The sequence below is a fragment of the Bidens hawaiensis genome, unplaced genomic scaffold (genome assembly GCF_021521415.1).
Source record: "Bidens hawaiensis isolate Kalapana, Puna unplaced genomic scaffold, B.hawaiensis_p1.1 tig00055696_1, whole genome shotgun sequence".
Lineage (NCBI taxonomy): Eukaryota > Viridiplantae > Streptophyta > Magnoliopsida > Asterales > Asteraceae > Bidens > Bidens hawaiensis.
In genome coordinates, this window is record NW_027506340.1 from 1 (window position 1) to 24,938 (window position 24,938).

General features: G+C 35.1%; 4 protein-coding genes across 4 annotated transcripts; 3 read left to right on the forward strand and 1 right to left on the reverse strand.

The window, feature by feature from the left end:
• Positions 1-26: 26 nt before the first annotated feature.
• On the forward strand, positions 27-1,974 carry LOC143617578 (WRKY transcription factor WRKY24-like). Its single transcript, XM_077090092.1, has 3 exons — positions 27-101; positions 294-844; positions 1,080-1,974. The coding sequence occupies exons 1-3, from the start codon at positions 99-101 to the stop codon at positions 1,651-1,653; spliced, it is 1,128 nt and encodes a 375-aa protein (XP_076946207.1). The 5' UTR covers positions 27-98; the 3' UTR covers positions 1,654-1,974.
• A 792-nt stretch (positions 1,975-2,766) lies between these two features.
• On the forward strand, positions 2,767-4,101 carry LOC143617579 (protein WHAT'S THIS FACTOR 1 homolog, chloroplastic-like). Its single transcript, XM_077090093.1, has one exon. The coding sequence runs from the start codon at positions 2,926-2,928 to the stop codon at positions 4,099-4,101; it is 1,176 nt and encodes a 391-aa protein (XP_076946208.1). The 5' UTR covers positions 2,767-2,925.
• A 981-nt stretch (positions 4,102-5,082) lies between these two features.
• Positions 5,083-7,843, reverse strand: LOC143617576 (aldose reductase-like). The gene is made up of 5 exons (XM_077090090.1): positions 7,634-7,843; positions 6,545-6,706; positions 5,655-5,861; positions 5,495-5,566; positions 5,083-5,412 (listed from the first exon to the last, which is right to left on the reverse strand). Exons 1-5 carry the CDS (start codon positions 7,826-7,828, stop codon positions 5,083-5,085), a joined length of 966 nt encoding a protein of 321 aa, XP_076946205.1. The 5' UTR covers positions 7,829-7,843.
• Positions 7,844-19,161: 11,318 nt separating this feature from the next.
• LOC143617572 (patellin-6-like) lies at positions 19,162-22,902 on the forward strand. Its single transcript, XM_077090086.1, has 5 exons — positions 19,162-19,526; positions 20,143-20,431; positions 21,960-22,084; positions 22,261-22,402; positions 22,483-22,902. The coding sequence occupies exons 1-5, from the start codon at positions 19,165-19,167 to the stop codon at positions 22,744-22,746; spliced, it is 1,182 nt and encodes a 393-aa protein (XP_076946201.1). The 5' UTR covers positions 19,162-19,164; the 3' UTR covers positions 22,747-22,902.
• The last annotated feature ends 2,036 nt before the right edge of the window (positions 22,903-24,938 follow it).

Consider the following 24,938-nt stretch of genomic DNA (forward strand, 5'->3'; position numbering starts at 1 on the left):
TGGCTTAATATTTGTTGTAGATTATTTCATCTCCAACAACAGGAAGTTATTTTGGTTATGATCTTGAAGAGGGAAAAACAAATGTTTCAAGACACAACATGGTATGCAATTTCCTTATATTATGAAAACTTTATATAAATTTTTTAGTTGACTTTTCGGTTAATGAAACTTTGAGTATAGTCAAAGAGACAATAACATTGATTCTTGTTTTTCATTTCTAATAATTATAAGTGTGTGATCTAATGGATCTATGTTAGAGATTGAAGATCCTTATCTTTCTTATATTGGTGTAGGAGGAATCAATGAAAAGTCAAGTTCTAGAGTGGGATGACAATAGTCAACCCAAACAATTTGGCATCTCCGTTGAAATCAACAAGATAAAATCAGAACCAGAACCAGAATCGGCACAATCTCCACATAAAGGTGAAAAACTAGACTCAATTCAAGCTAGTAAGAAACATGGCAAATTTGAAGATGGTTATAACTGGAGAAAATACGGACAAAAACAAGTCAAAGGAAGCAAAAAACCGCGTAGTTACTACAAGTGTAGTTATCCTAATTGTCCAACCAAGAAGAAAGTTGAGAAGGATTTAAATGGGTATATCACTGAAATTATTTACAAAGGGAAGCATAATCATCCAATGCCACAAAATATGAAGAAGTCATTGTTAAACTCATTCCAAAACTCATTGCTTGATTACTCGAATGATAAAAATCATTTTGAGTCCACCTCTCAAAATTCATTTGCTTCCTTTGGAGAAGACGAGTACGATCAAGACTCTTCGGTCAGTAAATCAGGCACCGACCTTGAAAATGAGTCCGACCTGCCCAACGCTAAGAGATGGTATAGTTGCATTCTTTTATATACACATCCATTTTTGTTTTGTGGACTTTGTCATAAATGAGACAAAAAAAACTATTTTTGGTCTTGCTAAGTGAATAAATGATGTTTTTGTTTCTATTTGAGACAAAAGTGACAATACATAATTGCTTTGAGACAAAATGAATAATTATTTGAGACAAAATAACCTTAAAAGTGAATACATAATCTAAAGACTTTTTTTACTTCTCTACTTCAGGAAAATAGATGAGGATGAGAGTGAAGCGATGTCGCATGTTGGGAGTAAAGCTGTTCAAGAACCGAAGGTTGTTATAGAAACGAAAAGCGAGATTGATATTCTTGATGATGGATACAAATGGAGGAAATATGGACAAAAAGTAGTTAAAGGGAATCCGAATCCAAGAAGCTACTACAAATGTACAAATATAGGTTGCCCAGTGCGAAAGCTTGTGGAACGAGCCTCGCATGATTTACAATCCGTGATCACAACCTATGGATCCAAACACAACCATGGTGTACCTTCACGTGGCGGCAGATGTTACACCACCTACCAACCACCTAAGTCTAACACCACAACAACTAGCAACAACTACATGCCCATGACATCTAAGTCTTTCCAAGACTACTCGTATAACATTCATGGTATGAGCGGTCTGGCCAATAACAATGGTCAAACATACGTTGGTCGAAAGTTAGAGAAATCAAACAGGTTTGGTTTCATGGAAAATTCGTACCCGACTCAAGATTGGAAGGTTCTATCAAAAGCTAAGGAAGAACCAGAAAATGACTTTATCTACAAGTACTCATTTTAGACAAAACTCATAATGATTCTTGAATTTGTTGTAAAATTATGTACGTAGAAAACAGACATTCATTTTTTAATTTAATGATAAATACAAGTCAAAAGTACCGCTTAACACAATATGCATGAAAATCCCATTTGAGAAAATCGATTAACTTAAGTATTAATTTTGTGCAAATTGTTAGAATAGTGGATTGATTTGAGGATGGTTTTGTGGTTCATTTTGTGAGGGTTCGGTTGATTTTTGTGAGGGTTTCCACTAGACCAATTTTAGAAAACTTAGAGCTTGGACATCATCGATATCACATGACACTAGTGACCAATTTTACTACGTTAAGTGACATTAAATATTTTAAACTATGAGGTATATAATTTGAGGAAAACAGCAGTTTTTGTCATTGTGGTTTGATTAAATATGCGGTTTTAGTTCAATAATTTTAAATTTACGGTTTTCGTCTCTAATAGTTTTTTTTTCACTTACATTTAAACCCGACCCAACTAACCCTGTTAACTCTGGTCGTTAAATCCATCGGCATGCCCCTCACGTTTTGTCCTTAATTGGTTCTGTAATCGTTTGGCCCGTTTATCTACCAAATGTGTCATGATCGAAGCCACTAGAGATGAATCGTAATTCTCGTTTGTTCGTATAGGGTTTGTGGAACACGAAGGAAAGAACGACGAAGATGAAAATGGGATTTGAGAATTAGGCATGGGTTTATTTTGAGAGAAAAAAGGACAAAATTGCCCCTCACGCTGATGAATATGATGACGAGAGTTAACGAGCTGGGTCGGGTTTAATTACAATTGATAGTAAAAACAAAACTATTTGATGAAAACCACAAATTTAACACTACTGAACTAAAATCGCAAATTTGATCAAACCGTAAGAACAAAAACCAAAATTCACTCTAAATATTTTGACACTTAGGCTTGAATAAACTTCTTTTAATGTTCAACTTATTAAAAATCAAATCTACAAATTAATTTACAATTAATATAAAAATATATATATAAATAGCCCACTAGAATTAATTCAATAATATATAACATAAAAGTCAAAACAGAAAGGGCTTATTTCAATTCAAATTAGGAGCACAAATTGAAACAAAAAAAAAGCCCTAAACTAAACTTTTACCAATTGGTTCTTAACCTTGCTGAAATTAGTTCTTTCTGCCAATTGGTATACATCAAAAACATTCTTCAACAATTTTGAGTATTGATTCTATTTGACTAAAGCTACAAATCTTATTTCTGCATCTGTGCACACCAACTGTTCGACGAAATGCTTCAAAGAGTTTTTCCACCAAAAATAAAATCTTTATCACATTGGTACCACAACCCATTTGGGAAATCAAGCTATATGTTACTTCAAATCATGCACAAAACCAGTGTTGGAAGAAGGCCTATGAAGAAAGTATACCATAGAGTACATGAACTAGACAAAGCCATGGACCTCCGAAAGAAACCGACCGCAATCTTGAAACTGAAATCGATTATCCAATCACAAAAGAATCAGTCTTTGTTACTTAGGGACCTTGAGAAAGAAGTTGGCATTATTCAAAAATGGAACTTTATTAATGTTATCGAAAAGAATCCGTCGATTTTTTATGTTAGTAGCGGTTATAAGACGCCGCCTGCGGTCATGCTCACTGCGAAAGCTAAAAAAATTGCTGATGAGGAAGTGTTGGCTAATGAGCTAATGGAGCCTGTTTTGGTTAAGAATTTGAGAAAGTTGTTAATGTTGTCGGTTGAGTGTCGGCTGCCGCTTGAAAGTATTGATTTTGTGCAGCCTGATTTCGGTTTGCCGGTTGATTACAAGGAGTCGTTAATTCCGAAAAACCCCGAGTTTTTTTCGGTTAAGGATCTGCACGGGAGACGTTATCTTGAACTGGGAATTTGGGATTCGTCACTAGCGGTTACAGCCCGTGAAGAAAAATTCATGCTTTCAAGAATGTTGGACACTGGGAGCTCGAAACGGGCCCGGATATCAAAAGATGGAAACTTTCCGGGCCCGTTTGCGTTTCGTTTGAATTTCCCGGTTGGGTTTAGACCGAACGCGGGGTATCTTGAACAACTTGAAAAATGGCAGAAAATGGAGTTCCCGCCTTATTTGAATGCGAAAAGGTTTGAAGTGTCGGACCCGAAAGCTAGAAAGAGGGTGGTTGCAGTGCTTCATGAGGTACTTAGTTTGACTATGGAGAAGCGGTTGACTTCGGGTCAGTTCGATGCATTTCATTCGGAGCTGAGGTTACCGGCCCGGTTGTTGCTTTGTTTAATTAAGCATCATGGTATGTTTTACATTACTAATAAGGGTGCAAGAAGTAGTGTTTTTCTTAAAGAAGGTTATGATGGGTCAAAATTGGTTGATAAATGCCCTATTTTGACTTTTAGGGATAAGTTTATGGAACTCACTGGTAGGAGAGATATTGAACCAACTTCATGTACTACATGTCCATGAAATGAATTTAAAACCCTTTTTTTATATTTATTTTTGAATCATATGGTAGTTGGAATCCAAATTCTGTGAATATTGGTACTGTAAATATTGATGTTGATCATCTCCTTTTGAAGTTGCACAACACTAGTCTAGCAGCTCAATCCAAAATTTGCAGCTTCTTTACTTGTTTGAACTCTAGTAATTCCACGCCTTTTAACCCACGCCAATAAACAACACGAACCCTCTTTCCCACAAAAGGTTACTAAACCAAATCATTCTTTTGATAAACGTTCCATCAACAATAACATTAGGGCATTTAGCAACCTGATTTGCAGCATTTATATTAGCCATATCAGCTGTTCCTTGATTTGTTTTGGTTGAAGAGAAAATGTACGCCCCACTACGACGTCTATATGGCCGCTCTCCTAGATTAGGATTACTGAACACAAGGTTATCGCGGTTCTGGTCTTTAACATCTTCATTGTTATTCTTACTTGCTTTGTGGTTGTAATAAATGAACCATGTTGCCAACCCGGTCATTCAAAAGCCGTCTTTGAGACTGTTAACGACAACCGCGCTGCAATTCCCATCTTGCTTTGAGACTGTTCCCATCTTGCTTTGAGACTGTTAACAACCGCACCTCCGGCTGCAATTCGCAGTTGAATGCATGGATTGCATTTGCATATGAACTAATACTATTAATTCTATAACTTCCAAATCCTGAATCATCATGTATAAAAAAACCCAAAAATAGATGTTTAGAGCTATAAATAAAACTTGACATAAAGCTATAAAACAGGTACACCACAGTACATTACTTTTATTCATGAACATACAACCAAAATAACCAACATTTCTACAACATATCACATACAAGTTCGATTTATATCATCCGTCCGGTTCGTGTTCATACTTATTCTAACTAAAAGTGAGTTATTTTTTCAGTCTTCATGATCTCATACATCAGTTACTTACTTATTCTAACTAGAGGTGATGGTCATTTCAGTCCTCGTGATCCCAAACATCCGCCACGCTGCGGTACGGTCCATCGTTCTTGTTCACAAACAATTCTTCACCGTCCAATACTCTTTCCTGACCCAGGATGTTACTTAAAACATCAAAATCCTGTTCTGGTATCACCCAATGGAAGACGTCCATGTTCTCTTTGATTCTATCAGGGTTCGATTTGGGTATTACACTCGTCCCTCGTTGGATAGCCCACCTCACAAGCACCTGCCCGGGACTCTTGTTTATCTTCTTTGCTATCTTCTCCACCGTCGGTTCATGGATCAGATCTCGTCCATTAGCTTGGGATCCCAGTGGCGAGTACGCCTATAACATCAATACAACCAAAGAGGTTAACTTTAGCTAAAGCAATATATGTTAATGTCGATCGGTTTGCAAGTTATGTTACCGTGACATGGATTCCGTGTTTTTGGCATGCTTCTAGCATTTTGTCATTTCGCCATCCCGGATGCATTTCCATCTAAAAATCCAAACGAAATGCGAAACACGAAATTATGAAATGTATAATATGATGTGAATGGAATTAGATTTGAAGTGTCTGGTGTTACTTGGCAAACAGATGGCATGGTTTTAGCAAAACTTGTGAGCTTATTGAGCTTCTTTAATGTGAAGTTGCTTATCCCGATGTCTCGAACGAGGTTTTGTGCTACAAGTTTCTCCATTTCTCTCCATACGCCTTCCATGTCGAAATCCAAAACCTCCCCTGCCTTTGGAGGTCTGCTGGCTCCGTCTTTAAGACGGAATGGCCAGTGGATCTGTAAATTTAGAATGAGGTTCATATAAAGATTATGATAAAATAGTTTATAAAGCTAGTTTGGCTAAAGAAAGACGACCAACACACTATCCAAACACCACTCAATGTGTGGCATAACCCGTGCAAGGTTGTGTTTTATATTTCATATGGCTCATATGATATCCGTATTGTATGTTTAACTGCTTGGCTAAGAAACACGATCGACATATTAAACACCACTTGATTTACGTTATAGCCCGTATATATAAGGTTGTGTTGCACGTATCAAATGGCCCAAGTGATATCCGTAACTGGACATGGCCATTATGACATATTTGACTAACACATATATAACTGACGTGACAACTGAGAAAGCCATGACTCGTATGACAATTCTTCGCTCACAAGGCGAATATGATGTCATATGGCCCATATGATGTGACAAACATGCTGGAGTACATATCTAATGTGGTGTCTTTTTAGTATCATCATGATAAAAACTCTTGTAACATTTATCCTAATATTATTCAAACTAAAGAAGATAAGAGTAATATACTAGCATACAAATTTAAAAACAAATATAAAATAAATCAAAGAGAAATAAATAAAACATATAAAAAGCTCAACCAACATACTTAAATTAAACCTTAAAACACAAGCACAAAGTTTAGCATTCAAAAATCATCAAGTTTAAAGATATCTTACCAGATAAAGATCAAGATAGTCAAGCTCAAGCTCTTGAAGGGTGTTTAAGAGTGCCGGACGAACGCGTTCTGGGGACAGGTCACTGCACCATAACTTGGATGTAACAAAGAGATCCTTCCTTTCTACTCCAGCATCCATGGCTTCCTTAAGCCCTTTCCCTACCTAATAAATAAATAAACAAATAAGTTGTTTTGGCACATATATATCATCAATTATAGGTCATGCTATGGCTACACAACCCCTGATTTAATTCACACCATTACACTCATTCACAAAACACTCAGACGGCCTTTGTGAAAATGTCAACCTTTAAAAATTATTGATGAAAACGGCCGTAAAATAATATGTTGACAATAGTTTTGACTCTAAAGTCAAAACCATTAAAAAAATGGTCATAATGGCCATTTGAGCAATATCTAGACGATCGTCCTGACTCAAAACACTGTCAAAACAATATCGTCCTGACTCAAAACACTGTCAAAACAATATTGTCCTGACTCAAAATATTGAAAACACTGTCAAAACAATATTGTCTTGACTAATATTGAAAACACTGCCAAAACAATATTGTCCTGACTCAAAATGCTGAAAACTCAAAATACTGACAATACTGTCACAACTACATCGTCCTGACTCAAAATACAAAATACTGGACTCAAAATACTGTCTGATTAATATCGTCCTGACTCAAAATACTGAAAACTTCTTGTCAAAACAATATTGTCCTGACTCAAAATATTGAAAACACTATCAAAACAATATTGTCCCGACTCAAATTGCTGAAAACTCAAAATTCTGACAATATTGTCACAACAATATCGTCCTGACTCAAAATACTGTCTGACTCAAAATACTGTCGGATTAATATCGTCCTGACTCAAAATACTGAAAACTTCTTGTCAAAACAACCTTTGAAAACTTTATGTCAAAGGACCGTCTAACCTCTATACTCTATTTAAAGAGGCCGTTTAAACCTGACTCAAAATACTGAAAACTACTTTTTGAAAACAGCCGTCTAACCTCTATCCAAACAGCCATTTAAAGCAGTAAAAGATTAGATATCAAAGGATACGTGTATACATAGCATACCTCTTCATGAACACCATACTCCCATGCAGTATCAATATGTCTATAACCCGCTTCTACAACAGCCGTAGCAGCCGAGTTCGAAGCTTCCGAACCCGACTTCCACGTCCCCAATCCAACGGCCGGAATTCGGTGTCCGCTCAACAACACAAACGAGTACTGTTCTTCTTCCTTTGCTCTTAATGTTGACTGAGCCATAATAATAATATTATTGTTATTCGGTTAATACCTCAAAACTTCTTGTGTTGATATCTTTGTTTCATATAGTAACCGAAGAGCTTGTGGCTGATGAAATCAATATGAAGGTGTACTCTAACCATGGCTAACACGTAGCTCATAAGTTTCAGTGTGGATTGTGTTCTTGCCACGTTAGGGTTTTTGATCATCGATTTCATTGCATGGATTGTTATTGGCTGGCACACACGTGGCTAGCTTGTGTAAATCAACATGCATGTACATATATATTTTATGAACATATGTATCTATATTCTGTCCAGTATCCTTCCTACACATATAACAAATAAATGTGTAGATACACTTTTAAAGATAAAAAGAGAAAACATATGAAAAAAATATTATTTTTTTCTGAAAGCCCAATAATATTAAAGCAGGAAAAGGGGCTTAACAACGTACAAGAAAAGAAAATATAAATCTTATAAGACGGAAACATACACCAAACTATAATGGGAAACTCACACAACTAAACATGTATCATTTCTTCAATTTCAAGTTCAAACGTTTACTTTTGTTCTTTATCCACAAATTTGATGTTAATTTTTGTTTACCGTCTTTGACACCGAAAGAGAAACACCATTAAATATAAAATCATTTCTTGATTTCTAAATCATCCAACATTGTAAGGCCCCGTTACCGGTAGCCCTACTTTCGTGTTGGATTTACTCATAAACGCAGTTCTAAATATCATAGTTAATTAAAACATTCGCGGAATATATAAAAACTTTCGTAAAACATTTCATAGCAAAACACATCTTGTCTTAAAGCAACATCTTGTCTTTCAAAATAAACAAACATTAAACTTAAACGTCTTGAGTCTTCCGATGCCAGCCTCTTATTCAACGCCACGTGTCTCCTCAAGCGAGCTGCCTCATCCTACTCACCTGCGTGCATACTAAAAGTCAGCTACGCTGAGTGAATTCTAGTTAATCATACATTATACAATACACATAGACTTTTATCCTTTCAATCATACTTTCATACTTTCATACTTTCTTTTGTACTAACTTGCTTTCATATCTTATGTTTTAAAGAGCATTACGCCCTACATTCCTCGAGTATTATTAGGGCTCGGTACCCTCCTTCCTCGAGTATTATTAGGGCTCGGTACCCTCCTTCCTCGAATATTAGTAGGGTTCGGTTCCCTAGTTCTCGAATATTAGTAGGGTTCGATTCCCTCTTCGTTACCATACAACCATACATCATACCTCGAGTATTATTAAGGCTCGGTACCCTTTTCGTAACCATACAACCATACAACCATCATTTCCTTCTTTTATTAACTTTATCACGTTCATACACATAAGCATACGTATCATACTTACCTTATACATAGCGTTACAACCTGACGGTACGTGCAATATCCGAAGATCGTTCACGTACCATCAAGCAATCATTCATACATTCACATTATTCACATAAGGCATACACTTATCTCTTAGGATAAGCGTATTAACAAACATATTGAGTATGCACACAGCCCCGAAAACATAAAACATAATGGGGCTAGAAACTCACCTGAATCCTGTTACGCTCTCCGTTAATCATTATTCCCTTCTTGAGCTGTGCACGGCTAACTGTATAATATTTACATGTATCAATTAACTACTACTACTCATGTTGTATTTCTATCTTTATATACCCCACAACGAACGGGGGTCCGGGGGCAGCGCCACTGGCAGCGGGGTCTAGGGGCGGCAGCCCCTAGCAGGGTCCAAGGGGCAGAGCCCCTGGCTGGGGTCGAGCTGTCATGTCAGCTTGGAAAAATTTTATTTCCATTAACTATCGTAACACATTTTCCATTATAATTTCGAATCATTAATTAATTTGCTAACTCAAAAGTTCAAGGGATGAATTGTAATTAATTCATTCTTTTTCTAAGTCGGGACTGTTCTGTCATTTTATTAAACTTTCTAGTTCGTTATTCAGTCTTTAACGAATTGACTTATCTTAGCGAACTGGTCATTTGTAACGAACTGAATCCTCTAATGAACTGGATCTCTGACGAATCCGTCCTTGTACGAACCAGTCCACATAGCGAATCAGTTCAAGTAACGAATTGGACCTTCTAATTCGTTATCTCCTTTAACGAATGGCTATAACGAAATGGGGGGGGGTTAATTCGTTATCTTTTCCTTAACGAATCAGGACACGAACTAAGGCTAGTTCGTTATCTTTCCTCAGCGAATCTACTTAACGAATCACCCTTAATTCGCTAAATTCCCGTTAGAGAACTAGGGTTAGGTCAGGGAATGTCAGAACATTCCCTGACATACCCTTAACCTCGTATTACTTTCCCGGCGCTGTCATTGCTGGAAAGCCGCCGGAAAAACGTGAACTCACCGGAAAAAAACGATTTTTAACTCGTTTTTCACCGTTTTTCGCCCCATTCGATCCGAATCTGAGCTAGGGTGATCCCTAAGCTCATCATAGGTTCGGTTTATACCCGATTCCACCCGGATCTCGTGATTTAAACGGTTTAACGGTGTCGGCTCGTCGTTTCGCAACTTTATCTAATGGGTTAAGCTCATACAATATTAAACTATCGTTACCTCGGGTCGGTGCTCGGTTTCCTTCTTGATTTCGGCTAGAGATAAGGAAGAACTAGAGAGAAATCTTAAGTGTGTGTTTTGGGTGGTGTATGGAATATGTGTGAATGAGGATTAAATGGATATTAAGGGTTTATATATTTATGGATCATGGGCTTAAGCCCATGGTCTTTCCTTCTTTCTTTCCTAACCCAAGTCCATAACCCATATTCATTTACCCAGCACTGGCCCAACTCGTATTCTATTTATCTAAACCGATAACGACCCACTATGAAATAACGAAATTTATTTTTATTATAATAATCGAAAGTAGGATGTTACAAACATGTGACCGTCGATATAGATTGAATAGCTAGACATTTCTCATTGTTTTTATGCTTACTTGGAAGATCGAGGATATCTTTGACCGAATCAAAATATACAAGATTTGATCATTTAACCTAATCATGAATAATCAACCAAACCCATTTGACGACCTTGCAATTTACGAATATATGTGAAGTTCCGTCATTAAGACCTATAACACGCATGTGTATTAAAGAAGTAAAAAGTTTTTAAAAGTGTTATAACTATTATGTTATGAACCCACCTAAGCCCAATCAAATAGCCCGTTACAGGCTCAAGTAGCCCAATTAAATGTTCCAACAAACCCTTGATGCATGCCATAAGTCTGATAAACGAGAGAACAAGGGCATGACGAGTTCGAATTGTTTGTTAGTTGTAAAATAGCCATCGGATGGTGGATTATTCGTGGGAGTTTGTCGTACAATCACTAAGGCGGTAAATCGACAACAAAATATGGATTTAAACAAGATCAAATGGCCACCATTTAAAACTAACTTTTGTTTATTTGAAGGGTGGAAATGAATTAAACACCGACATTGGAGGCATTATCAATTAGAAGAGTGAGTATTCCTTCATCGACGTGCATGTGTGATGTGTGAAAGTGAATAGGAATAAGTAGCTCACTCGTATCTATCTTGCGACTTGGCAAAATTCAAGGTGCACTAACAACATCCACAATTTACAATGAGGTTTCAAGGGCGGGCAGTATTCATGACAACTCTTAAGTGCATTTGACGTGCTAGCAATGATAAGGTTTTCAATATCAAAGCGGTATACGCTTTCAAGATAATGAAAGAGATCAAAATGAACGGTTTCAAGAACAAGGCTAAGATTAAAAACATATATATGTCCATTTGATGTAAGTTTAATGCAAATTGTAACCTCGGATGGGTCTAGTTACTTGGTAGAATCAAGTCGTTTTTTTTATATTATTTTTCGTCATTAAAAAATAATTATTTGATATTGTAAGTCCCCCCCGGGCGTCGCCGATCGATACGAGATCCGCACGAGGTCTATGAGTGCGGAATCCTCCTAGACTCGTTTAATGGTGTAGAAGACGAAGAACACGATTACACACAAACAAACACACGAACGGGATAAACGAATCTGCAGATCCTATAATAACCAAACTATGTTACAAACCGAACAAAAACAAAGACACGGCTGACCCGAGGTGAGCTCTACCTCGGGCCGTCCCACACGAATCTCCCTCTCTGTTTCTCTCTAAACAATTGAACTGAAACACAAAAAACTCTAACTTTCTGGATACTAAACCCTAAACAAGACACACATATATATAGAAAACCAACTTCGCGAGCTTGGGCTTGGGCCAGTAGGCGAAAATGTTCTAACTTCGCTATTAAACAAAAGATCATCTGTTACAAACACAAAAGATTATCTGTTACAAAACATGCACCAACAGATATTATTAGTTTAATTTATTAAAAGTTTTAAAAATGGTGTAATGATTAAAGTGGTAAATGTTTTTAACAAAGTCAAAAGTACCAGGGTGATTAAAAAGTTAAAGTTATATTAAAGTTAGTGTCTATTTTAAGTTTTAACTCTCAAATTTTATTTTATTCTTTTAGCGGCTGTAAACTTTTATTAAACAACAAAAGAAAAATAATCTAGCACGCTTTAAACTTATCTCAAGTGTGGTTAAAATTTTAAACGTAGTAAATCAAACCTAGATAGCCTTTTGCTAAAACCTTTTGTTTTTATAGAAGTCTATAACGTGTTGTGTTTTAAGTTTTTTTAACAGAATAAAGTTGTCTTGGGTTAAATAAAATATTAACCACGTTGCAAAACCGAAAACAATTATTAAGTCAATTATTTTAATGAGACAAACAAAGTATAAAAACTTTAACTGCTACCAACAAAAAAACAAGAAGAAAGTACAATGGGATATATCAATATCAACCCTATACGTTATATAATAAAATAAGTTATCATGATTTTGATCGTATTATTGTCAACTCGTCCATCATGTTTACTTGATCGTATTATGTCTTGATTTATGACCAAAACAAATACATTTTTCATAGTCGCTTTGCATAACTTTGGATTAAACCTAAAACCAAAACATTACTAATGACTAATTACTTGTTCTTTATGTATGTGTGTTATCCATTTTCACTATCTGCTATAAGAGATTAGATATAATCCAAAATAAAATATAGGATTTGTTAAATGTGTCTCATTTTCCTAAATTTTTATGATACTTGAAAACTAATCAATGAGGTTTTCCTTTTTTTTTCCATTGAAGAGAAATGAACCTAATTAATCACAAATTTGGTTAGGTCGTTACTAGCAAATGGAGACCGATAAACGTAATCCATGACATCAGTCCCACTCTCCTCTCTTATAAATACCAATAAAGAGCTCAGACTGCTTTCTCATTCAATAATACTTTACTCTCGTACTTATTTTACTTATGAGAAGCCAATGTTGATTCTCACGTCAAATGATGTTTACATGAAGAATCACCATCCTGTAATGAGACCGATGGTGATTTGTTTTCCAGGATTGACCATTGTAGCTTGTCAGTGTTTTCATAAAAAATGTGAGTTTATAGAATATATTCGGATATTGCATTATCCACTCTACGTTGCAAAGTTACATGTATCCATAAATCATGTGATTTGTTTGATGACATTGCATTGTGCATCGAAACTTTTGTTTAAGAAAAGTAGTAATTTGCAAACATTAAATTCCTTCTAGAATACTACTCATGCTACAAACTATTTGAGCTTTAACAAGTAAAATTGAAACAATAGGATGCTTTTAGCACAACACAATAATATATTCATACGGAAGTAGAGTAATGTTGTTTAAATAACTGGAAATTAGAAGAGAAGCAGAAATATAAAGGAAGAGACAAAGTGATGAGGGGTACAAGTGATAGTGCATGGGGACAAAAGTGTATTGTTGGATTCAGATTTCAATGTTGTAAGAAATTCTGGTCTGAAAAAGTAATGGGAATGGACAAATTTTCAAACTTAGGCTAAGGGGTGTGGGGGGCTCTAACAGGGGCGCGAGTGGGGGCTCCAGCCAATAATATTGTGACGTGTGGCAGAGAGAGAAACTGGATAAGGGGGGTGTTGGAGCCCCTGGCCCTGGTGTGGAGGGGCTCTAGCAGGGGCTCCAGCGGATTTTTTTTTTATTTTATTATAAATGTATTAAAAAAACATTTTTTTTTATTTTTTTTATGAAGTTGTGGTGATTGATATGGGTGAAATGGGGTATTATTTAGGTAAAAAATATTTTTTTTTTAATTTAATATGTCCCCAACGGCTATTTTCACACTTCCCAACGGCTATTTCTCTCTCTTCTCCCGCGACCAGGCTCACGCCTGCCTGGATTTCCGCGCTCGCGCCCCGCTCGCGCCCCGGTGGTGTGGGATTAGCGCCCCGGGGCGCGAGCGGAGGGGCTCTCGCGCCCAGGTTAGCGCCCCACACCCCTCAGCCTTAGAACATGTGTAGTAGCAATGTTGCCACCAACATTTTGACCGAAAACGCGGGGTACACCGCCCCCCTGCGTTATGGGATATGTTATTTTGGCTGCGTTGTATACAAAACGCAAGAAATGGCACACAAATCCAAAAAAATAGCTGTTGGGGCCATTTGGAGCCGTTGGGTTTTAAAAAAAATAAAATTATATTAATTATCCGTTGAAGATATATCCGGTGTGTGTGTGTATATATATATATATATATACCGGTTGGTGGAGGATCGGAGTTCGTTGAACAGATGAGGATGAACAGATGAAGATGAGGATCTGGAAGCTCTTGAGGATGAGGATCGGAGTTCGTTGGTGGAGGTCCAGTGGTGGGGATCTGATTGGAGATCCGGTGGTGGAGATCTGATTGAGTGTTTGTGTTTATGGTTCATATTTGATATAGGTGGGTGGATATGGGTTGAGATAGAATAGTATTATTTATGTTTTTTTATTTTTAATTTGATGTATTTTTTTTAATTTAGTTTAATGTATTTTTTATTTGGAAGTTTAATGTAATTTTTTATTTTATGTTAATTTATTTAAATGATTTAGTATTTAAAAAAACAAATAAAATTGATAATGACTGTGCGCCACGTGGCGCATAACCTCTGGTAGTGGAGAGTTATGACTACAGCCTGTTTTTGTACAAAACCATAACTCTGACTGGGCGCCACGTGACGCATAACCCCTAATAGTGGAGTTTTATGACTACACATGGTAAGAGGCCTGGACTTGGTGTTATGATGGGATTTTAAAGGAATGACATATGCCCCACTTCACAAATTATTTCCTATACTAAATTTCTGATTTATATTTTATATTATATATTAAAAAAGGTTTTTGTTAACGATTAACAAATTCGAGTCAGTTATGGAGTCTATGAAATACACGTGATGATAAAGCTTCAACGGTATTAGTTCAAACCCTCTAGGATTATGGAAGAAATAAAAATTGTAAGCTTTCTTTAGGTAACTTCTAGATCAAAGAGGTTGGGTGTTAATTAAGACAATTGGTGTAAATTAGACATAGCAAATATGTAAGTTACTTTCTTTTGTCTTTGTTGTTTTCCGACGTTTTGTTGATCCCTTATGATTTATTATATCGATATTCAAAAAAAAAAGTTTGTACACGTACGCCCATTGATAAAAGGGAATTCATGCCTGCCTGAAGTCGCAGAAAGAATTGATGACCTGGTCTATCATCAATTTCTAGTGAAATTCGTCGTCTGAAGGTTTACCATGGTAAAACCCTTAAACCGCATGTGACACTGTGTCACGAACGAAATTCGAACCGATAACCTTTACTATTTTTTAGAAAGTCAATGGGGTTCAACTTTTTTTGCTTTATGAGATAAATAAAAAATTCCTGTATTGTCAAATTTCGATTCTATTGGTTTTTTTGCTTTATGAGATTGCCTCAAATTTGCAACTGTGCTTATAATTCAAAAGTTGCTCTTTAATTTTACAAACTTTATTCATTCTTATTAGAAACATTTTTAACATTCGGTTGACAATAATATATTTACAATTAACGGTTAACTTTTACAATAAACTACACGTTAATTTGAAGACAAAATATTGTTTAAAGCTGAAAATATTTACAACAAACTTTATTTAATATTACAATTTATTAAAGGTAGTCAATCATTTCGTATAGCAGCATCTCTAACGGGTGGTCCTTCTTCTTTATTTTTTTTTCTTTTTGTTTCTTCTTTTTATCTATTTTTGTATTAGATCGTGATCGACAAATAGTTTTGTTTCAGAAGAAAAATGAGGGTGGTGGGGAAATGGGGTAGTTTGGAATAAGATGAACTATGTTATGAATATTGATACGTTACATGATTCTCTATTATTTAAATTTAATATATTAATTAAGTTTATCTATTATTTGGTTTCTTTAACATATTATAACTAGGTTTCTTTAGAGTTAGGCTAAATGTACATCCCTTGGTTGCTTGTCATACCCTCCCCCTTGGAAAAACCAACTTTCATATTAACCCTTAAAATCATATAATTACCAGATTAGCACAAAAGTAAGGATGTAATATTATTTTTTTTACAAGTTGCGTTTTCTTTTTATGATTTCGAGTTTAAGGATTTGGGTTTCGGTTTTAAGGTTTAGGGTTTCGGTTTTAGGGTTTAGGGTTCGGGTTTAGGGTTCGGTTTCGGGTTTCGGGTTTAGGTTTCGGTTTCGGGTTTCGGTTTTAGAGTTTCGGTTTTAGGGTTTAGGATTCGGTTTCGGGTTTAGGGCTTAGGGTTCGGTTTCGGGTTTAGGGTTTAGGGTTCGGTTTCGGGTTTCGGGTTTAGGGTTCGGTTTCGGGTTTAGGGTTTAGGGTTTAAGGTTTCGGGTTTAGTGTTTTGGGTTTTTGGTTTATTTTGTAAAAGCTAAAGTGGTAACATAAGGTATATTATAAATATATATACTATTAAAATTAAAAAAAGATATTATAAATATTTATAATATTAATATTAAAAAAATAAATTAATAGTAATACTTGATAGTTTTTAATTTGATATATGTAGTGGAGGTTATCAAATGAATAAAATGTTGTAGGGACTAATATGTATATAAATAATGTCAAGAGCTAATTGTAATTTATGTAATAAGTTCAGGGGGGTACATTTAGTAAAAATGGAGTAAGGTGGGGTACGTTTAGCAGCACCCTTTCTTTATTGTTTATCTTATACTATTTTATGTGTTTCCTTTTCCTAAAAATTGTAATCGTTTAAAGAAGAAAAATAATAAGAAAATTGTCTCAAGTTTGGTTTCTCATATTCTCTTTTGTTCTTGAAGCCTAACCCACTCTACAGGTATATCGGGAGATTGACTATCTCGAATCGGTCTCTATCAAATACCCTTTTACTTTGGTTTATACTTTTGGCTTATTATAATCATGGATAATTGAGATAATTTATGAAGTTAAGAAATTGCTAATTTATTATAATAAATATTTTGATGATGAAAAAAAGGTATAGATGACAGTGATTATCCACAAATATAAAATGCCCGTGAATGATGATTTACTACGGAGAACATAAAAATGTGGTATGGTGTTACAAAAATGATAAGTTTTTTCGATGCGTTTTTTTTTTTGTTTTGTTTTTGAATTTGTTAAATATTATTGGGACTTTTCATTGGATTTTTAGAATATTTTCAATGAACTCTACTACACGGGTATAATCAACAAAGGTGTTAACTCTTCCTTTATCACTTTTATCTCAAAAGTCTTAGATTCGACTTCTTTTGATGATTATTGTTGTTGAATCTTATTAGATGCATTTACAATGTCATGTCCAAGACGCTTGCAAATCGTTTAAAAGCAATGTTGCCCTTAGTTGTTAATGATGTGCAAAGTGCATACATTAAGCGTAAATGTATTCTTTATGGTCTATTGATTTTTTAACGAATTGCTCATGTTTATTAAATTAAAGGAAAAAAAGAACAAAAAAAAACTATGTTTTTCGAATTTAATTTGAAAGGCATTTGACACAATCAATTGGAAAATTTTGGTTTCTGTTTGCCATATATGGAATTCCCAGCTATTGCAATAATAGATTGGAGGATACCTTAATTATAAAAATCAAATTGAAGTTCCTCAAGGAGATCAAAAATCAAACCAAAATTCGTCTGGGAGATCCATTAGCAGCGTTCCTATCCATTATATGTATGGAAGCGTTGCATGTATGTCTACAATCGGTTTGTGAAGAAGGTTGTCTCCATAATATATAAGGTTGGCGATGATGAAGCGATGATCTTGCACATGAATAATGCATATGGGTATAAGAGCATTAAAGTGTTGAGTTTGACACTTATGGCGATTTTAATAGCCCCGTAAACCACATGCGCCCACTCTTATGCCAATTTCACGCCCATGTAGTGTGCAATGCTCAATGCCCCAAGTCCCCAACAAGCCAATGTGGCTGTTCGACACCCTTCTCTAACGTCCACTCAATGGCGATGTTCAGTGCCCCAACAAGATGATGTGCTATTCCGCGCCCCTCTCTAATATCCCATACACATAACCATACATCCAACATTTCCTCGTCTCTCTCATATTCATTTTTGTTCAGTTTTTTTATTAAGATACATAAACTAACATTTAAATATTTTTCCGACCCGCTAAACAACACATTCTCTAAACCTAATATTAAAATAACTCTTGTATATATATATACTTTTGTTATCCCTACACACAAAAGATATTTAAAAGCTAATTAGTTGTCCTTTTTAATGTGATGCAATGATAGGAAGTTTGGATTTTTCAATGGAGACCCATTTCGATTCCCACTTAACATATTGGGAGGGCATGAGTGACTCAATGAAAGAAAACCGGGATCTTTGTGATCTCCTATTCGATCTTGATAGCGTATAGGTTTACCATCAATGAGTCTTTAGACTAGACGATCCTCGAAATTAAAAATAGTTGGAGACACTTAAAAGCTTTGTATAGCTGGTTGGGCCAGCTGACGATAGTCTTTTGCAATTAATTCGCTTCATACAAAATACCTAGAGAATTTTGATCATTAAAAAACAAGCTACTCTATAATTAATTAAATAAAACTAATTCAAAACAAAACAAAAGCCATATTAAGATATTTATCAAATGATTGTAATATTTGTTTGAACTTTGAACCAATAGTTACAGAATATTACATGGACCCACTCAAAAATATAAAAAAAAGAAAAAAGAAATCACCGGCAAACATTAATCAGGTCACCTCAATTATACAGTGAGCTCTAAACCCCTTTACTCCACCCATCACATTCATAGCCCTGTCTCTTTCTTTTCCCCTTTATTCACGCCACTTCAAATCTTTATATATCTTCATAATATTAATATTATCATCTGGCTAATCTTCAAATCTTCTAAACATTCAAAAACTTAATAATAAAATAATAATAATAATAATGGAACCTTTACTCAACTCCGCCACCACACCCCGCCGTACGCCGTCGTTTAAGGAAGACACCTACCACCTACACAACCTTAAACCCTCCGAGAAGAAGGCCCTTCAGGAGCTCAAAGACAAGCTCACTGCCACGTCGGACGCCACCGACGCGTCCATGTGGGGCATACCGTTGTTTCCGACGTCCGAGAAGGCTGACGTCATACTTTTGAAGTTTCTAAGAGCAAGAGACTTCAGGGTCCAAGATTCTCTCAACATGTTGGTCAAGTGTCTGACGTGGCGGAAGGAGTTCGGAGCTGACAACATTGTGGATGAGGATCTTGGGTTTAAGGAACTTGAAGGTGTCGTGGCTTACATGAACGGGTATACTTACATCTCTTAAATGTAATCTATGTATTATGTATATAATTAAATTAAAAATTTGGGTTGTTTTAAATTAACATAAAAATTATGTTTTATGCATTTAAGGCTTGTACGGTACAACTACTTAATGCATACTTTTTTTAAAAGGTTATCCGGAATTGTTGCTAAAAATGTGCTTCAATTGTTGCTAAAACTTTTAAAAAAGGTTGTGGGGGTGTCATTTGTAAATATAAATTGCAGTGTGGGGCCCATTGTTTTGATTTGTTTACGACGACGAATTTCTTGTGTCTAGACTATCGTGTTTCGTAAATTAGACTATTTAGACTATCGTATTTCTCAAATTTATGTTGTATTAACCGGGCCCACTTTGATTTCAGAGTTTGACTTGAGTGTTCCGGTTTATTGTGCATATGAATCTAGTGAATGTAAATATGTATTGGTTCACGGTTTTTAGAACTAAAATTTAAATTTTAATATACATTATAAATTATAAATGTATTCTTAACCCACATTATAAAATTTAAATTTATAATTTTTATAATGGCTTTTATTCTTAGCCCACATTTTGCATATAATGCTACGTTTATCATTTGTCTAATTACGTTGTGTCTAATAGGTACGATAAAGAGGGTCATCCGGTGTGTTACAATGCTTATGGTGTGTTTAAGGATAAAGAAATGTACGAGAAGATTTTCGGAGATAATGAGAAATTAAAAAAGTTTTTAAAATGGAGGGTTCAAGTTCTCGAAAGAGGGATTAAAATGCTTCATTTTAAACCTGGTGGGATTAATTCAATCATTCAAGTTACCGATCTTAAAGATATGCCTAAAAGAGAGCTTAGAGTTGCTTCTAATCATATTTTGTCTCTCTTTCAAGATAATTACCCGGAAATGGTTGCTCGCAAGGTAATATTATTTATTTATTATTATTTCTTTTATATAAAAGCAAGTTTTGTGCTTTAGTGACTTGTACGGTACAACTCTCTAAGGCATACTGTTTTCATAAATCAAAACTGTTAACGGAAGATTTTGCTTGAAATGTGCTTCCAATTTGCTAAAACAGTAAAATTTTAAAAAAGTTTTTTGCATTAAAGAATTGTACGGTACAAGTGTGAAGTGTACAACTCAATGATGCGTAGATAATGGGCTCAGTTTGTTGCAAGAGGGTTACCATTTACCAAGTTAGTGGTGTTTGAAAGTAATTGAATTGTGGAGTTGTAACTTGTACAGTACAACTCATTGAAGCTTACTAATTATTGGAAACTTAAATATTTTTATATTATTTTGTTCCATGATGATTACTCAGAAATTGTAACCCCGCTAGTAAAAGCTAGTGTGTGAAAATGGTTACGATAATATTGTGTTTAAACAAGTTTGTGCATTGGTAGGTTGTACTTACGACTTATTGACGCATGCTGATTTTTGGAAAGTTAAATGCTTTTAGTTTATCTTCCAAGACATTTAGTCAGAATTATAAATATTTTATAAATTTTATAAATTTATAAATACTAAATCTCCTTCCACCTAGAAAAGTTTATTGGTACAGTACAACCAATGATGCACATTGTAGTAATGTTAAAAAAAATGTTTGTGCATTGGTGGGTTGTATGGTTAAGTCCAATTGGTTGGTTACTTGGTTGTTTATTATCATTTATTTTTTCACTTTAAAGTATAAACCCAATTGCAAAATTTATCTTCAAAAAGTTTTTTGGTGGGTAGTACGACCAAAACAAGTTATAGCGAACTTCGAGAGCCGAATAATACGTTTGTACTCAATGAGTTAATTAGAAATGGGTAGGCGGTTACGTAACCGCCTTCGACAGAATCTTCCAAGCAAAAGGTACAAATGTATTATACGGTTCTCTCGCGACTCTAAGCATTTCATGATTTCTCATTTGAATGCCTACCTACAAGGCTACAACCATTGCCTAAAGTTGTGTTGTGCATCATGATTTGTACCGTACAACTTATCGATGGACAACCGTGTGTGTATACACTTTAAAGTCTTTACTAGATTTTTTAAATTTGAAACAAAACCATGCAATGATTGGAATTTTGTTGGTATGCGTTGAAATTTTAAAACAATACAAGTCTATGCATTGTGGTCTTGTACAGTCCAAACAAATAATGCACATTGGAGACTTGTACTGTACAAACGAATCTTGAACATTTCAGAACCGGATAATATGTTAAGTTGGATAAATAAATTTGAAAAGTGTAACACAGTGCATCAGTGTCTTGTACCCATCAGTTTTCCTAATAAAACACAAAAGTTGACCCAGCAGGCTTTTGTGTAGCCAGTTGTTTAACATGCATTGATAGTTGTACCTTGTTATGAACTTTGGTTTATACATTATACATTATAATATTATATTGTTATATGTTAGTATGTAACAATATAACATTGTAACATATTATTAATTTTGGTGTGTAGATCTTCATCAATGTCCCATGGTACTTCAGCATGTTGTATTCTATGTTTAGTCCATTTTTAACTCAAAGAACCAAAAGCAAGTTTGTGCTTTCTAAGGAAGGAAATGCTGCTGGAACTCTTTACAAGTGAGTATGTTTTATTTTTATTTTTTTAAATGTACAAGTCTTGTTGCACAAAGTACAACACATGTATTTGGTAGAATTATGGTTGTGTTTTTGTGCAAATTGAATTATTGTACCCACATGTTTTGTTTATTGTTTACATATTGATAGTGTACTATAATGTACTCTCATAACTTTAGGTACATTAGTCCAGAGGATGTACCCGTACAATACGGTGGACTGAGTCGACCCAGCGATATGAACACCGGTCCACCCAAACCCGCTTCCGAGTTCCCGGTCAAAGGTGGAGAAAAAGTCAACATTCAAATCGAGGGCATTGAGGTAAGTCAAACCAAATTTATTTGCACAATATATTGACTTGTACGTTATGCATTGAATGTAACATTGCTCGTGTTATGTAGGCGGGTGCGATGATAACTTGGGATATTGTGGTTGGTGGGTGGGATTTGGAATATAGTGCCGAGTACGTCCCGAACGCGAGCGGAAGCTACACGATCGCGGTGGAGAAGCCACGGAAAATGGACCCCACGGAAGAAGCGGTGCATAACTCTTATACTACAAAAGAAGCGGGAAAGCTCGTGTTGTCTGTAGATAATTCGGCTTCAAGGAAACGAAAAGTGGCGTCGTATCGGTACCTAGTAAGGAAATCTTCGGTTGTGATGTGAGTTTGTTTTGAGATATGTTGTTGTGGTCTAATTTAGTAGTTTTGGCCTGACAAGGTTGTAATATGAAGTTATGTGTCTTTGTAATATGTGACTTGTAAGTTTAACAAAAAAAAATGGTTGTATTACATTTCCCTATTTAGAATAAGAATAGGTTTATCTAGTATCTAGTCAAAATGCAATACAAGTTAAAGATATAATTTTTACAAATAGTTTTTTTTTCCAAGATTTGAAATATTTTTGAGTCTAAAAAACTTGTAACAGTATTTTTACACCTTTTAAGGGCGTGTTAACTTCATGGTAAGCCATTAGGCCTTCCAGTCATAAATACCCGAGTTAGGGTCGTGTGAAGAAACTTCAATCGTCCATTATTAGTTGACGCTTCAGCTTTAGGGATTCGAACCCAGGAGGCCAGATGTAGTAACCCAAGAAACTTTAACCATTCATTATTAGTCTGACGTTTTAGAGATTCGAACCCAGGAGAAAAGCCATTGACTTTGTGGTAAACCATTAAGTTACAAATCACAATTATTCGAGTTTGAGGCCTGAGATGAAACATCGATGTGAATTTCAGCTTTGATGTGGCTCTGACGTGGGTGCCGGGTGAGGCCTTGGACGTTAGTCCAATACGCCCGACATACGAGTAAACCTCCTGAACCACCAAACCAAACACATGTGATGACACATAACATGTAACAACAATGTTATGATTGTAGGGGTGGGTACCCCGTGAAGGTATGTCACATGTATGTATGATGGCATATGATGATGTTCACATGCTCCCAATGAGGCCAGGCTTTCACTTTTAAAGCACACTTCTACTGGTACTATATGTTATTGTTGTTATTATTATTATTACTCCCCATGTAACAAAAGAATGGAATCATTTTTACTTTTGGTTGTGAATTCAGCAATTACCCTTTTGAGCTATGTAGTTATTATGTCACATGGAAGCCTTGACATCATGAATGCTTTAAGACCACGTTATATGTCAACTTACGAAACAATTGTAGGATTGGAAAAATTAATAATATGAAAAGTCAAATTTCCTTGCAACAATCCTAGTCTTACATATAAAAAATGTTTGTAAAATATAATAACACATTATACGGTAAAGTTTAATATGAAGAAAGGAAGCATAAGACCTGTCTTATATTTCTATCAGAAATAAGAAATATTATATAGAAGGTTAACACATGTGAATCCATGTGGTGGCTATCCAAATACATGTATTGAAATGTTAATAATATTTTCAATCATTTTATTTTTAATTGTTAGTTAATAATTTAATAACATAATTTATGTAATTGTATTTATAAATTAACAAATAACAATAAAGTACCAACAAAATAAAAAAGTAATAAGATACAGATATTATACACAATGATAATGTAGGCCTGCTAGGTGGGTTGAGGGCTTGAGTTGAGCTATGAGAACTTGGGCTGGGCCTATTATAGTATGCGGCTGAAGTATTTGAATCACAAGGGGGCTCATAAGGCCCCACTTACTCACTTAGGGTCTTTAGAACCAACTACTATTCGGTCGGTTTTGACAAAAATTATCGCCAAAAGTACTAACTACGGTTTTGAAAAACAACAAATCAAACCCGCTAAGTTGGGTGGGTCGGTCGGACTGGCCGGTTCTTAACAGTTTGGTTGTTTGACGGATTAGTAGAGTTTGAATCGTTTATTTTTAAATCGGTTTAGATTGTATTAATTTTTTTAAAAAGATATAAATATTCATAAAAGTTATAAATATTCATAAGTTGTATTTCACTGCTTTTTTAAACATATATATTTTTATTTTACAACTTAAAAATTCTATTATTACCATTTATAGTTAACTCAGTAACTAATAGCATGTTTTTATTAACTAGAAACTTTAGATGAAAAATATATATAACGACCACGAAAATTTGACCATTTAACTTAATAGAATAACACTTGAACCATTAGACAAATTTTTTTAGAAGTTGGGTTGAGAATAAAATTATTTTAATCTAGTTTTATAAAATTAAGAAAACAATAACTATCTATTGAAATGTTTCACTTTTTCACCAAAGGAGTAGTGCTCTACCGGCAATCCGATGACTTTTTTTAAGGAAGTTCATCAGTTCAAGTGTCATTCGTGAAAAAATATCGTACCCGAGCCCGGGGCTTTACCAATTATCACAGTGGGACTTTTGCCGGTGGATC

What these genes read in the sequence shown, in the direction of transcription:
- LOC143617578 (XM_077090092.1), top strand. An exon ending in CTGCCCAACGCTAAGAGATG is followed by an intron (nt 845 to 1,079) that starts GTATAGTTGCAT and finishes TCTCTACTTCAG; the next exon opens with GAAAATAGATGAGGATGAGA.
- LOC143617579 (XM_077090093.1), top strand. Translation starts at nt 2,926, where the DNA reads ATGCTTCAAAGAGTTTTTCCACCAAAAATAAAATCTTTATCACATTGG.
- LOC143617576 (XM_077090090.1), bottom strand. Translation starts at nt 7,828, where the DNA reads ATGGCTCAGTCAACATTAAGAGCAAAGGAAGAAGAACAGTACTCGTTT. An exon ending in AGTATGGTGTTCATGAAGAG is followed by an intron (nt 6,707 to 7,633) that starts GTATGCTATGTA and finishes TTTATTTATTAG; the next exon opens with GTAGGGAAAGGGCTTAAGGA. An exon ending in CCATGCCATCTGTTTGCCAA is followed by an intron (nt 5,567 to 5,654) that starts GTAACACCAGAC and finishes TTGGATTTTTAG; the next exon opens with ATGGAAATGCATCCGGGATG.
- LOC143617572 (XM_077090086.1), top strand. Translation starts at nt 19,165, where the DNA reads ATGGAACCTTTACTCAACTCCGCCACCACACCCCGCCGTACGCCGTCG. An exon ending in GTCGTGGCTTACATGAACGG is followed by an intron (nt 19,527 to 20,142) that starts GTATACTTACAT and finishes TGTGTCTAATAG; the next exon opens with GTACGATAAAGAGGGTCATC. An exon ending in CGGAAATGGTTGCTCGCAAG is followed by an intron (nt 20,432 to 21,959) that starts GTAATATTATTT and finishes TTTGGTGTGTAG; the next exon opens with ATCTTCATCAATGTCCCATG.